This window comes from Sapajus apella, unplaced genomic scaffold, assembly GCF_009761245.1.
Source record: "Sapajus apella isolate SASKATOON/1434 unplaced genomic scaffold, GSC_monkey_1.0 scaffold103, whole genome shotgun sequence".
Lineage (NCBI taxonomy): Eukaryota > Metazoa > Chordata > Mammalia > Primates > Cebidae > Sapajus > Sapajus apella.
The window spans coordinates 1,267,098-1,282,589 of record NW_022437043.1 but is presented as its reverse complement, the minus strand read 5'-3'; the positions used below and the strand labels follow the sequence as shown (position 1 = coordinate 1,282,589).

General features: G+C 39.2%; 1 protein-coding gene across 1 annotated transcript in view; it reads right to left on the bottom strand.

Moving 5' to 3' along the window:
- The window catches only part of MAOA (monoamine oxidase A), a 74,764-nt gene that overhangs the window by 41,910 nt on the left and 17,362 nt on the right, over positions 1-15,492 (bottom strand). The window contains exons 2-3 of the mRNA XM_032258544.1: positions 11,826-11,920; positions 3,709-3,846 (exon numbers count right to left, since the gene is read on the bottom strand). Coding sequence (XP_032114435.1) covers positions 3,709-3,846; positions 11,826-11,920 — 233 coding nt within the window. The remainder of the gene's footprint in view (positions 1-3,708; positions 3,847-11,825; positions 11,921-15,492) is intronic.

Here is a 15,492-nt window from a genome sequence, read left to right as displayed (position 1 = left end):
ACACTAGCAAAAAGGCACTCATTCAGATCAAATAAACTAAAGTTTAACCAACCCACTACTTTTTTGCCTTAACATTGCTGTCTACCTTGGGTGAAAATATGTGTTTTCTGAAAGGTTAAAGTACATGAGAGGATGGCTTAATGATATGTATTTCTATTTTCCATCTTTTCATTTGATGAGATTAAGTATTAAATGAAAAGAATGATGCTTACCATCTGAAATGTAGTTATTCGTAAACAAGTAATACAATTTAAAATAGAGCTTCAACATTTATTTTCTGTGGCAATTAAATGGCTGTTTTTCAGTTACTGCATCCATCAAACAATAACCAAGACACAGTGACTGTATTATAGCAGGGAGTTAACCCTGCTCTTTCAGGCTTCCGGGCCAAAAGATTGAGCAAAATGGTCACCAGCACTGCATATGGGGACACAGGGAAGGACATAGGATGACCATCAGAAGACAGCTGCCAAAAAGATCCAGGACAAGCACAAACTGAAAGGCAGCTTCCTGGAGTCCACAGTCCCTGACAGTAGAATCTGGACTAGCAAGAGACAGCATGGAAAGGTAAAAAGACCTTAATCTGAATTCCAGCTCAGTGACCTTTACTCTGTTAGACAGGTGACTGGGCCTCTGAACTTCAGACTCTTTCTGTAAAATGGTGCTATAACCCCGAACTTAGGATTCCTGTGAGGGTTAAGTAAGATAATGGAGTGAAGGCCCTGGCACAGGACCTGGGACATACTAGCAGCTCAGCAGGGAGAGTCTTCATTATTATTACTATGGGAGTGGTACTGACCTTGAGGGATCAACCACAGTGGCTGTGATTTAAAGGTGCCATTTGTTGTCCAAAGTGTAGGCACAGTATGTGTTTTAGCACACGTTTGCCACGTGCTGCATATGCAATAATTATGGTCTAATATTACCATTGTGTTGATGTGCATGGCCATGTAATGGTAAAGATCCAGAGGTTAACAATGCCTTACATTCTTGTTTGTTTTTCTTTTTCTGTTTTTGTTTTTATTTTTATTTTCTGCTTAACATTCTTGAAAGCAGCCTCGAGCTACCAAGTCCAATGCCATGGCAAGGTGCCTTTGTCTAGTAGGTTATGCAACAGTTCAGCCATATTTGTATTTTTGTGAAAGAAAAATATGGTAGAAGTTGAGCAGTTCTCCCCTCCAGAAAGCTGAAGTTGTTTCTTCCCTTAGGAACAGGACTATCAGGGTAGTGTGGACCTAACCTTAGAGCGGAACTCAGCAGCAGCAACAAAATCGAAAAAGGGACCTTGAATGCTACTCTTAACATTTCTCTTTCCTTATTTAGGCACCTAATGTAGCATGCATCATCTCCTTAAGTCTTTCCATGAATTTATCCATTATTAAAGCCTGCAGCAGAACCTTCTCAAAGTACAGAACAATTACATCTGGATTTCTAGAAAGCAGGGTTCCCAGTAAAGCTCAGAAAATTTCAGAGACATCAGAAAATCTGACACTTAAGATACGTAATTTGTAAGGTGCTGGTAGGAAGACTGGACAGCATGCCATGATCTGCTGACCACTTTCAGGCAAAGTCAGAATTCTCAAACAGAACTTTATCATTTTAATCCCATTTTACCTCCATCAAAAACAATGAAGAGCTAAATTACTTACAAAAGCTGGCTATGGGTGCCACTTTCAAACTATCGCCTAAGCATCATGTTTACTTTTTTTATTTTTTATTTGTACTTTTGAGACAGGGTCTTGCTCTGTTGTCCAGGCTGAAGTACAGTGGCATGATCAAGGCTCACTATAACCACAACCTTCTGGGCTCACGCCATCCTCTTGCCTCAGCCTCCCAAGTAGCTGGGACTACAAGACATGTATACCACCATGCCCAGCTAATTTTTTTATTTTTCACAGAGAAGAGGTCTCACTACGTTGCCCAGGCTGGTCTAGAACTCCTGGCCTCAGATGACCCTCCCACCTTGGCCTCTCAAAGGGCTGGGATTACAGATGTGAGCCACTATGCCCAGTCCAATATCAAGTTTCAGAGTGGGCACGGCTGGAAGACTAGCAGGTACGTAGTTTGAGGATGTACTTATAAATTTCCAGTTTTCCCCAGTTTTTAAAATGTACATAAAAGGAACATGAAACCGGAAGAAGAGTAAGAGAGTAGAAAAAAATAAGTGGTCTTTCAAGGACTGCATCTACTCATCAAAAGAGCCAGGCTTCAGTGATACTGATGGTGAGATACCTTACCGTAGATGTGTGTGCGTGGCCAAACACTGGAGGCCCAGCACATGTCCATTCAGAGCCCTCAGTTTCATTTCCTAGGCCATATATTGGGATAATAAAGAGCATGCACTCGGGAGGTAGGTAGACTGTTAGGAGTTTTATAGCCTTGTCAAGTCACTTTAACCTCTTTGAACTTCTGCTTTCTCATAAGTAAACTGGGATGATCATGCCTGCCTAGCAGGGTGGATGTAAGGATTTAATGAGTTCATGCATAAAAAGCCTTAAGTTGTTGTTTATTGTTAGCCTCCAGGTAAACTAAAAATCTCTCAGCCCCTGAATCTTATCAGCATGAGTCTGCTCAGATTCCAAGATAATCATCACACTCATTTGCCTCCCAGTTGGAGTGGAGAGTGAATTTACATGACTGTTTGATGAGTAGCTGAGTGCAAAGCCTTTGGTCTCTCTCCCTACATGAAATGTGAGAATATAGGTAAAAGTGCTTAATAAATGTTAGCTGCTATTATTCTTACTGTTGTTATTACTTACTAGTCCATGGAGACTCTATGCAGTGCAGAAAAAATGAGGAAGCAAAGGGGTTTTTCCTTTCTGATCAGGGTCTGTTGTAGCCAGAGTTCCTAAATACTTTTGTGAAATTTTTTATACTTTCTTCATTCCTCCCTTGACCTCTGAACCCACAGTTTCTCTAAAGACTACTGATTTTCAAGTCCAACAGAGCTTAAAGGCAAAAAGAAAAGAACAAAAGGAAGTAGGCTGCAATGTCAGGTGGGAAATTTGATTTCTCAAGGCATGTTTCCAGGCTCCAGCCACTCCATGTTTGGCTTCAGTGAGAAAGAAAAACACTGACAACAGCAGCAGATACCAGTGGCTACAGTTTAAACAATCTCTTGTTTAAACAGTAGGAAACTGCACAAAGGAGCTAGACTCCCCAGGAGTGAAGGCCAGGTACAGAGGAAATAAAGTATTCCAAGAAATGCCAGGTAAAAATCAGGATGAATAACCAGTTCAAAGGCTAAAGAAGTGGCCTCAAACTCTTGTGTTCCTTGGGGCTCCAGAGTTGCTTCCTAGGTCACTCAGGGATTGCCTGCAGCTGGTGGAGGGGGGTATGCATGTATGGGTATGTGAACATATCTATTGCAGGCACCTGCTACCCCCACCCCTGTGCCCTTCAAATGCATTAGGAGGGAAGCCAGAGCCTCCCATTCCTACTCTCTGGGAGTGAGGGTAGCTTGTGAGGGCCACTGAGAGTGACAGGGAGGAAGGCCAAGCTGAGTCATAATATCCTGTAGTGATTCCAGGAGTCTTTAGTGATCTTTTCAAAAGAAAAAGAAAACAAGAAAAGAAAGGCAAACTACTATTTTAAAGTCAAGAGCCTATTTTTACAATTGCTTTGAAAGAAAAATAAAACAAACCAAATGTTTTCTCAAAAAAAAAAAATATTTCCCTATCAGTCACTTGTGTGAAAAGGCAGCCTTACCTTGACATATTGAACGAGACGCTCACAGACATTCACTTTATAAGTCTCGATGCCCAGCTCCTTAGACAAGCGTAATATTCTGTTCTGAGTTGGCCCCACATAGGCCCCCCCAACATCTACGTAATCAACTTGTTCGTTCTGCAAAAGGAGAAAAATTGGTCAGAGGACTTTAGTTAAAACTTGGAAAACTATGTCTTGTAAAAACTAACCCCATTTATTTTTTTAAAAGTTAATTGTGCCTTACATCTCCCCTATAAAGAGCAACTGAAAATAGCAATCTTTTCTCCTCCACTCAAGAACTGGGGCACAATCCTGTCTAATACTCATCACTAAGCACCATCCTTTTGAAAAGCTATTGGTAAGGCAAATTCAGCGATACAATGCGTAAAAGAGAAAGAACACTGCAGTATATTCTGCCAGTTTAGGTCCTTTACAAAACAGTTAAATTATTATGTATGCTTTTCTCTGGTGTTATTGCTGGAGGAGCCATCCAAAGCCTAATTCCCTAATTTTTACCAGATGAAATCTTATATCAGTCCACATTGATGGCTCTAGATGTTATTTTAAAACACTTTCAGGAAAGAATGCATCATAAGGAAAGAATACAAAAAGATATACAAAGATTCATATATTACTAAATTACTTACAAATATGCAAACCCTCTCTCATAAACTAAAATTGTTTACTTCCTCCCTCATAAATACAGTTCTCCATGCTTTTCATCTATTTTTATTAATTGGCATATCCTAATGATTTAATCAATGAATTGCATATTGGTGAGCTACAACCCCTCTGTGTTTTTGTAATCACTTAAGGGTCTGTTTCTATTTTGTTATGTATATCAGTTCTCAACCATGTTGTCATGCCTTTTCTCTTTGTTTGCCTGATTATTTTTTATTGCATGCCACTCACTAAACTTGAAAGCACGTAGAATCATTTGAATCCTAGGGGGTTGATATCTTTCTCAGAGAGGATTTATGTTGGCTTCTGCCCAGAGCCTGGGACCCACACAGTACTAGATAACTTAATTCCATTTTCAGTACCTGAGAGGATTTGAAGCTGGGCTGAAATGCACATTTGGCCTAGTTTTCTTGCCTTTCACCCTTGCTCCTTACATGCTGCCCAACCCAAAGCATAAGGAGTTGACCAACACTCCTCCACAAATAAGTACACACTTCATGGGGCTCGGGACTTGACCTGTCACCCTAGCTTTGCACTAGGTGCACAGCACTGCTCAGTTTTCAGAAGCTTTTTCAGTGGTCAGCAAATCCCCCTGCCACCAAGGGAAAAGTAGGTTAATACTTTCCAGATGTTGCCTGAGTGATTCTTCACTATCTTGTTAGCTCACTCATTCTCTAATGCTTTAAGTGTGTGTGTGTGTGTGTGTGTGTGTGTGTGTGTGTGTGTGTGTCTACAGAGCAACTTGTCTGTCTAGTTATCTTTGTATTTTGTTATAATTTACCTAATCTGTTATTTCCAGAAAATTGTCTAGTATTATTCAACATTTCCTTCCTGAAACTACCCAACCTGATATTATCTTTCTATTGGAGGATATGCTTTGCTAACGTTTTGTTTAGAATTTTTATATCTATGTTTATAAGCAATATTGAGACTGGCCTGTGATTCTCCTTTCTTCTACTGCCTTGTCTGTTTTTCGCATTCGAGTACTGCTAATCTCCTTGGTTAGTGATAATATTTTCTTCTATTCTCTAGAAGGATTTGTATGTAAATAAAGTGATCCATTCTTTGATCATTAGGTAGAACACACCCGTAGAACCATCTACGCTTGGTGATTTTTTTGAGGTAAAATCTTAAACTACATGTTTAATTCATTTTTAGGTTAAAGCACTAATCATCATCTTTTCTATTGCCAGACTAAAGCAGTGTTAATTTTGGTGAATTATATTTTTCTGATAATATATATATTTCATGTATGTTTCAAAACTGTTGGTTTAATGTTCATGGCATCCTCTTTTCATTTAATTATTCTTTATTGCATCAGTAATTATATCTTCATCTTCATCTCTCTCTCTCTCTCTTTTTTTTGTTTTTTGAGACAGGGTCTTACTCTATCACCCAGGCTGGAGTACGATGGCATGAATATGGCTCACTGCAGCCTCAACTTCCCTGGGCTCTAGCAATTCTCCCACCTCAGCCTCCCGAGTAGCTGGGACCACAGGTGTGTGCCACCACACCCAGCTAATTTTTGTAGTTTTTGTAGAGTCAGGGTTTTGCCATATTGCCTAGACTGATCTCTAACTCCTGAGCTCAAGCGATGTACCTGTCTCAGCCTCCCAAAGTGCTGGGATTACAGGCATGAGCCCCCCATCTGGCTCTCATCTCTGATTTACTTGGGGGTGTTTCATTTTTCTTTTTCTGGAAAAATCTTACCAGACACTTCTTGTCTATCTTTAATAGGTATCTTCAAATAATCAACTTTTATTTTATTGATACTCTTTGTTGTGTGTTTATTTTCTGTATCATTGATTTGCGCCCTTTCACCCCTTCTTTGGATTTATTTTGCTCTTAATTTTCTAACTCTTTGTATGCTTAGCTTATTCATATATAGCTCTTTTTCTTTTCTAATGGAACAATTTAGACTATACATCTTCTAAGTATTGCTTTAGCTTCAACCACAACTTTATCTTTTCCATTATTTTGCAGGTCTAAGTATTGTCACACAGAAAAGAAAAACAAAAGCTTATCTTTATTTATGTTTTCCATCTGAATTTACACTACCCAGATGATATGAAAAACCTTGAGCAGAAAATTTAAAGTGTAAAGGAGGGTGATAGAAGTAGATTCAAATCCTTTTCCCCTAGGCCTCAAATAATTTACCACAGATAAAGTTCCATGGAAAATTAGCAACCCACAGCCAAAAGTTACAAACATACGTGGCAAACAAGGCACCAAAAGAAAATAGGCAGAAAAAATTCTCCAGAAAGATTTTGTAATAGTTGAAAAGAAGTGATTAAAACTAGGAGCAGGGGAAAACAAACTGAAAATATCAGGTCGATTAAAAAATAACTGCTAGTAATAAAAATGTACTAATTAAAAATTTTAAAACTCTGTGAATGGATTAAACAGTATATTCGACCATTCAAGAGTGAGTAGGCTGGGCATGGTGGCTCATGCCTGCCATCCCAGCACTTTGGGAGGCCAAGGCAGGCAGATCATGAGGTCAGGAGTTCGAGACCAGCCTGGCCAACATGGTGAAACCCCGTCTAAATACAAAAAAATTAGCCAGGTGTGGTGGTGCACGTCTGTAATCCCAGCTACTCAGGAGGCTGAGGCGGGAGAATCGCTGAAACCCTGGAACAAGGTTGTGGTGGGGCGAGATCGTACCACTGCTCTCCAGCCTGGATGACAGCGTAAGACTCTGTCTTAAAAAACAACAACAACAAAAACGCCTAGCAATATGGATTTAAGTCTGTAACACAGAAGTCTGCTGATATGTTCAAGAAATAGCAAGAAGGCCAAAGCGGATGGAACAACAAGAGCAAGGAAAATAACTGAAGATGAAGTTACAGAGGTTATTGGCAGGGCAGGTCACCTAAAACCTCACAGGACATTGTAAGGACATAGGCTTTGACTGTCTGTGAGAAGGGGAGCCTTTGGAAGGTTTTGAGCAGGGAAATGCTAAAATCTGACTTGCATTTGAAAGGCTCACTCTCACTGATGCTTTAAAAAAGAATAGAATATAGGGGGCAGGAGTAAAAGCAGGGATATCAGGAGCCTACTGCAGTCATCTGGCTTAGAGATAATTGTGGCTCCCGCCAGGGGATGGCAGTGGAATTGGTGGGAAGCACTGAATTCTGGATATGTTTTGAAGGCAGGGCCAACAGAATTTCCTGACAGAACAAATGAGGGTCTGGCAGTGCTGAGCATGACTCTGAGTTTTCTGAAAGTTGCCATCCTCTAACATGAGGAAGGCAGCTGGAGGAGCAGCCTTGAGGAAGATCAGAAGTCTAGTGTTAGATGTGTTATGTTTGAGATGTCTATGCAACATCCAGGAGTTCTGCAAATGTCTAACTTCCATGTCAGATTAGCACAGCATATTGTATTCAGCATCTTACTTATTTCAATGACGAGTTAGGGTTTCTGTTCTGCCATGATACCAGAAATTAAGTGCCTCTTCGACCTCTTTAATCTGTCCTCATATAATGTTTATTCTCTCTTTTATTAACCATCAGTGCTTTCCTCCAAATGTTTTCTAGTCTCCAACATCCATTTTAAGATATAAAGAACAAAACTGGAATCAAGACTCCAATAAATTTCTGGGCTTTAACAAAGACAGCAAGAGGACTCCTGGGAGTTTCCAAACATGATGTCTGTAGAATGCTGACACTATATTTAAAGCAAATAATCTTAAATGAAGCAGTAAAAAGAGAGGGGCATTTTGTAGAATGTTGCTTTATGAAGTAAAAACATTCTAAATCAGGTGCCTCAAATTCAGCATGAAGACACCAGAAGTGTAACACTGTATTCTATACTATGTTGCATCTCAGTGTTTAGGGTCTTGATTTAGATCTCACTACTCAAACTTTGAAGAAGCCACAAACATGCAACAATATTGGCAAACAAATACACCAACCCTGTGGCAGCCCTGCAGACATTTCAATTTTATTAATTTCATTCTGAAGAATCATGGATGAATCACATTAGGAAAAACTGGGAAGTTCTGAACTAATGGAAGATCCATCTGAACGACTTGCCGGGTAATACCAAATTTGACATTCTGGTGCTCAGAGATCCACAGTAGCTTTTATGGCATCTCCTTCCAAAATTATCCTAGCTGATTATGTTATTAGAAGCAATTCTAAAAATATTTGCTTCAGTTTCTTGTTAAATACGATTTTCCTGCCTGTTTCCTTTTTTAAATTTTTTAAATTTTTGAATCAGTGTTTCACTCCTGTCACCCAAACTGGAGTGCAATGGTGTAATCTTGGCTCACTGCAACCTCTGCCTCTCCAGCTAAAGTGATTCTCCTGCCTCAACCTCCCAAGTAGCTGGGACTACAGGTATACACCACTGCACATGGCTAATTTTTATATTTTTAGTAGAGATGGGGTTTCACCATGTTGCCCAGGCTGGCTTTGAACTCCTGAGCTCAAGTAATCCACCTGCTTTGGCCTCCCAAAGTCCTGGGATTACAGGCGTGAGCCACCATGCCCGACTTCCATGTCTATTTCTTAAAACCCTCTTTTTCTTTTTCTCATCATTTGGAGCATAAATGCTAAGTCCTAATTTCTAAGCATTTCAGAGATTCCTTTCTCACATTCCTAAGGGGAGTGTAATATAATGCTGAATAGACAATAATGGTTCCTGTGTGGTGCTGACATATACAAATGACACAGCATGGCAAAGAAACTGAGGCCAATAACACAGATGGGGACAAGCACGTTGGAATTCTCATTTCCCTTATACAAAGAAAGTTCTTAACTGAAAATCCACAACATGACTGATGCTCCTGTTTAATAACCAAAAGGTTTTAGAGATAAGAAAAATAGGGCTAAGGGACAAATGAATAACTATCTCCAAAATGAAGGAATATTTTTCAGAAAATGACAGAAGAATCATATCTAACAAAGGCATACAGGCAGAAGATGCAATTCTTGTTTTGCACTATAACACATTGCCTTAAATTAGAATTTGAAGATGGAAGGGAGTTTCTTCAAGAACATTTAGATTGTATCTTATTACCCAGATGAGAAAACTGAGACGTAAAGTGCTAATAGGACTTATCCAAGCCATCATGTCAAGTCAGCACAGAGGTTAGAATCCCAGTCCCCTCACTCCCGGACCAATAGCTTCCCAGTGGACTACATCTAAGGGAGTACTCAGAAAATTTAATCTGGATTGGCATTAATTTAAGGCAAGCAAGCAAACAAATGCCACAGAGTAGCACTTCTGTAGTGTTCCCTGGAGATGTTGTCAAAATGCAGGTCCAGATTCAGCAGGTCTGAGATAGGGCCTGCGATTCTGCATTTCTATCAAAATCCCTGTTGATTCAGGCGCTACTAACCGACAGATGACACTTTGAATGGAAAGGCTGTACAGCACCCTTAGAGCTGAGCAAAGCAGAATAGGCCTAGATACATCCCTGCATCTAAAAAGGTAGGCAGCAAATGACAGAAGGGTAGCATTGCACAGTGTGGCTGAAATCACTGCTATAATATCCTAGTTCAAATGTTGTCTGTATGCTATACCAATATTCATTGATATTCCCTCTCACATGCCTGCTTCTATTATGTAGCCTAGCATTGTGAAATACTTGCTTTCCCAGGATCCCTGACAGCTGAAGGTAGCCATGGGACCCAACTCTGGCCAATGAAACTAAAGTATATGTCTGCTGGGGTCTCTTAGCAAAGGAAAAGCTTTGTTGCAGACAAGGCTGGTGCCACCCTCTCTTTCACTCTTCTTTCAGCTTTGAATAAGAACTTGATGCTTAGAATTTCAGCATCCATCATGTTACCACAAGACAATAAGCCAACATGCAAAGAATATTAGAGCAGGGCCAGGCACAGTGGCTCACGCCTGTGATCCCAGCACTTTGGGAGGCTGAGGCGGGTAGATCACCTGAAGTCAGGAGTTTGCGACCAGCCTGGCCAACATGGTGAAATCCCGTCTCTACTGAAAATACAAAAATTAGCTGGGCATGGTGGCAGGCACTTGTAATTCCAGCTACTCGGGAGGCTGACGCAGGAGAATTGCTTGAATCTAGGAGGCGGAGGTTGCAGAGAGCCAAGATCGCACCATTGCACTCCAGCCTGGGCCACAAGAACAAAACACTGTCTCAAAGAAACAAACAACAAACAAACAAAAAAAAAAGAATATCAGAGCAGAAAGACAGCAAGAGCCTATTGATAATAAAGCTGAACCCATGCACCAGCCTGGACTATCCACCACCAGACTCCTGTGAAATAACCAAATGTTTGCATTGCTTATGCCATTCTGTTATTAAACTAACTAAAGCATCTTCTAGTTGGATAGATGATACTTCTCTTTCCAGTCACTTCAACAGTCTGGCTTTGTCTTTACTGCCAGTCCCTAGACTTTAACACTCTATTTGTGTATTCTAGCAAAAAGGCTGATTGATGACCTTCTAACTGTCAAATATGAGGGCTGGTTTTTTGTTTTTGTTTTTTGCCTTCATACTGTGTCAGCTGACTTCTGAGCATCCCTTCCTCTTTGGTCCACCGACTTACCTATTGCTGCTCTACTCTGGTCCTCCTCTTCTGCCTCTACTGTGTCTCTCTGGCTCTTCTCCCTTTCTCCCCCACTTTTATGTGTGGAAACTTCCATCTTTGCCCCTGTTTCCTTCCCACTTTTCATTATCTCCCTGTGTACTTTCATCAGCACCCACAGATTCAACCAGCTGCAACCATTCCCTTAGTAGTAGTACAACTTAAATAAAGGGACAACTTAATAGCTATCTCCAAAATGAAGGAATATTATTCAGAAAATGACAGAAGAATCATATCTAATAAGGCATACAGGCAGAAAATGCAACTCTTGTTTTGCACTATAACATGTAGCATGCATTTTTTTCCAGAATGGTGATGTAAGCCCAAGTATAAAAAAGGCAGCGATGTAGCAAGAACTGGGCTTCTTTCTTATATCTAGCCAGATCTGGCCTGAGGAGTGTCTCTGGCAGCAGCATACTTCTTAGGGAACAAGGGTTAAGGGAAAAGTTATGCAAAAACATACTATATTTGTTCCTGCTTAGTGCAGCCACCACACTTCTATTAAGTTGTGTGTCATTGGATAAATAAGGAATCTAAGTGTGCGTGTGTGTGTGTGTGTGTGTGTGTTGTGGGTGTACAGTCACTTCCAGTACAGCCCAACTATTACGTCTGTAGTATGGAAATTATGACATTGTATTGAAGGTATTTGCTCATGTTTATTGAATTCACTCAACTGAAAGTCAGAAGCTGCCAGTCTTAGTGAGTACTTGTTAAAGAGAATGGACACTTATTTGATGGAGTACTTTAGGGATATGGAGGACAAATGGCTTCGCTGCATGAACTCTTGAGATATCCTCTAGCCCTATGATTTCCAATGGTGCCACTTGTAGTTTGAGTGAGTTATTACATGTAAGTATTAAAATCACTTACCCTCACAGTGTGTGTTCTTCCACCAACCCTGTCCCGAGCTTCTAAGACCAAAACGTTAACTCCATATTCATTTAAGAGTTTGGCAGCAGAAAGACCTAAAGGAAAAACAAAAGAGAGCAACATAACATCCAAATGCTTAAAATCCAAGGTTTAACCAGGTCTACACATCAAATAAATGCAGGGTATCATAAACAATCCAATGATTTTATTGTCTTTCTAATAAATTCTGACCACACTGGTGATTAAATGAGTCGCCAATTTTATTATCGATCATAAGAGATTCAAAAATGACTAATTTAGTCATCTTGCATTTCAGGTTGGTCAACAGAAACAAAATGTAATGGTTTTAAAAAGATATATCTTGTTTTCTAGTGATAATCATATATTTAGAGAATTTTTGAGCCTCTAAATCAATTCCTATTATTTTTCTCTTCCAGAAATCCTGATAGTATTAACAGAAGAGAATATTTTTTTTGAAAACTTTCTCTAGCTACACCAGGTCTCAGTATATCTATGCTTCGCTTTTCTTAACTTAAAAATCCTGTATAATCATGTCCTGTGATTTATATTTCAATTACATGCTTGCAGATCTTGTTTACTTCACTAGTTTCTGAGTTACCATAACATAGAAACCATGCTTCATACTTTTTTCATTAGCTCAAACAAAGCTGAGAACAGGTTTTCACCTGTGATTAGAAGCCTTCAGGGAAGATAAAATATTTTTTAAACCCAACATAGTAATATCAGAAAAATTAAGAAAGTGTTGCAGATTAACATTATATCAAGGGCAAATGCTACAAGCATGATTTATCACTGATGTTGACCTTGATCTGATCACCTGGCTGAAGTAGCATTTGTCAGGCTTCTCCACTATAGTTATTCTTTTTCCCATCTTAACATACTGCACTCTTTGGAAGAAAGTGTGGGCATAGCCCACACTTAAGGAGTGGGAAGTATGTTCTAGCTTTTTGAGGGTGGAGTATCTATACAAATTATTTGGAATTCTGCACTGGAGATGTGTCTCTTCTCCTCACTTATTAATTTATTCAATCATTTACTTATTAATATATCAATATAGACTCCCAGATATTTGTTTTATATATAATCCAATACTATGTCATTAATTTTGTTGCTCAAATTCTTCCAGCTATGGTTATTGGGAGTTATTTTAGTTGGCTCCTATACCCCTTTGACACGCCCCCATCATTTTGTGTGTGTGTCTTTGAGCACTTCCGTACTTTCTGATACTTTACAATGCTCCAGACTTATCTTTCTCTGCGACAGCCTTAAAATCAGGCATTTCTTCAATGAACCTTGGTCCCTTTTACTGGAGAACAGTATTAGAAACCAAGATCTGGGTTCTAGGTGTGCTTATTGCTACTGGGGTGTCATTGCTTCTAAGACCTCTCAGCTCACAGAGTAAAGAAATATATTGTGCATACACTTATTTTTAAATCTACGTTCATTTTTGTAATTCAAATTAGGTCTTAGTTCCTAGTTAACTTTATACTTCTCATTATAAAGAAATGAAGAAGATTAGAGAGATAAACATAACATAGGGGGAAAATGCTAGTTATATTAGGGTAGAGAGAAATAAGAATGGCACCAGAGACAAGATTAGTAAAATGATACAAATAATACCTACATATGTATACAAGTGGTTGAGGAGAGGAACTATTCTGATTTTAAAACCCAGTGATTTGATAGTTCATTTCTAATGGTATATATCCTAAAGATAAAAAGAACTGTACATTTTTTTCAATAATAATTTAACTAGTCCTAGTATTAGCATTGTTAACCCAAAGCTATTACATTTGTAGTATGCGATAAAACAAGTGAGTAATCAGGCTGATGTCGTTGAGAAGCAGGTTTTTTAATATGGCAATAAATAAAATCAGATGTAAAAATGATGAGATGAAGCAATAACCCTGTAGTCTTAGATATGAATTGGAATTATAAGCATGATCTCTGGATATACTCTATCTTTACAAAAACATTTCTTAGTTTTGCCCAGTGAAAAGGTCTAGAAAAAATAACCTACCAAGTAGCAATGAACGCTCCCAACACCTAGACTGTTGTTTCTAAAACATCAATTCCCACTACAATAAACTGTGGCTTATAACCTAGTGAGATCTGGGGCAGGAAATGTACAAGATGAGCTGCAACATTAAGTCATGCCAGAAAGCAAGGAGACTGTCAGAGACTACTAGGATTATGTCAAAAAGACTCAGGAGCTGACCTATATAAACTCCTACTGGCCAAAGATGAAATAATTTGAGTGCTAAAGATAATAACTGCAATGGCTTAAATCCAAGAGCTCATAATAATACTAAACAAACACAAAAACTCTCATTTTTCACCTTTGGAAAATGCCAAGGGACCAACTTATCATTTTGAAAAATGATAAGCAAAAGAAAAAAGCTAGTATTTATCTTACCTTTCCTATTTGTGCTGAACTTCAAAACAACCAAATAGCTAATGAGGGAAAGTTTCTCTGTATAAAAGCATGCTAGTTAGTAAGTGAAGACAGAAACAATTTAGATGTCAGCATTTTGCAATCCCTAATGAATTAATGGATCTAGCATAATGATTATCAAGCTGCTAACACACACAGAAAAAGAGATGAGATAGATGTTATCTGCCTCTTGATGGAAGCACACACCATCACCTATGAAGTATACACGTGCCATGGTGGTTTGCTGCATCTATCCCCCTACCATCATCTACATTAGGTATTTCTCCTAATGCTATTCCGCCTCAATCCCCCCACCCCTGCTATCCCTCCCCTAGTCCCCCACCATTTGACAGGCCTTGTTGTGTGATGTTCTCCTCCCTGTGTCCATATGTTCTCATTGTTCAACACCCAGTTATGAGTGAGAACCTGTGGAGAAACTGGCCCTCGCCACACTGCCTAAGGGGATGGAGCAGTGGGGAACTTTGAACAACAGTGGTGGGGCCTGTAGCAGTTGCGCGCATAAGGGGACCTCTCAGCGGCATCCTACAGATCCATTTCATATGCCTTTCCTTGTTGCCTCTCACAACCATTCCTTGGAGTAGATTTCTTTATCTTCATACTCCAAGTGCCTGATATGACCACAACAAAGTCTTCTGAAAAGCGCAGGATTTTACTTCTCACACTCTAACCTAGAGTCTTAATAAAATTGAATCTAGTATGTAACTCCAAACAAGTTTTGTGAATGGGTTTCAGTGCCAATAATAAATCAACATTTCTCAGGAAACTAAAAGGGGAGGGGCGAGCAGGGCTCTCTGAGCCAATATAATGACTCCACCAGTGACAAAGGTCATTTTGCATTTAAGAACATAACCAAATAAAATTTAAAAGCTGGTGAAAGCAGTTGTTTCTACGTTGCAGAAAATGATTAGCCCTATCACAGCAAGGAGAGTTTAAACTCTTAGTTTAAGAATAAGAAATATGTTTAAAATATTTAAAAAGGATTTCAGAGAAATGGTTTCTAAAAGGCCTTAGAATTTGAAGGGTGAAGATTTATGTAGGAAAATCTACTATATTAAGCATATTTCTTCTACGATGATGAATAAATGAGTGCTAATGTTTCAGTTTGCATGTTTACTGGGAAGGAGACCCTGTTAAGAAACTTCCATGATAACTTACAGCTTAAAAAATATACAATATGAAAATAAAAGTATG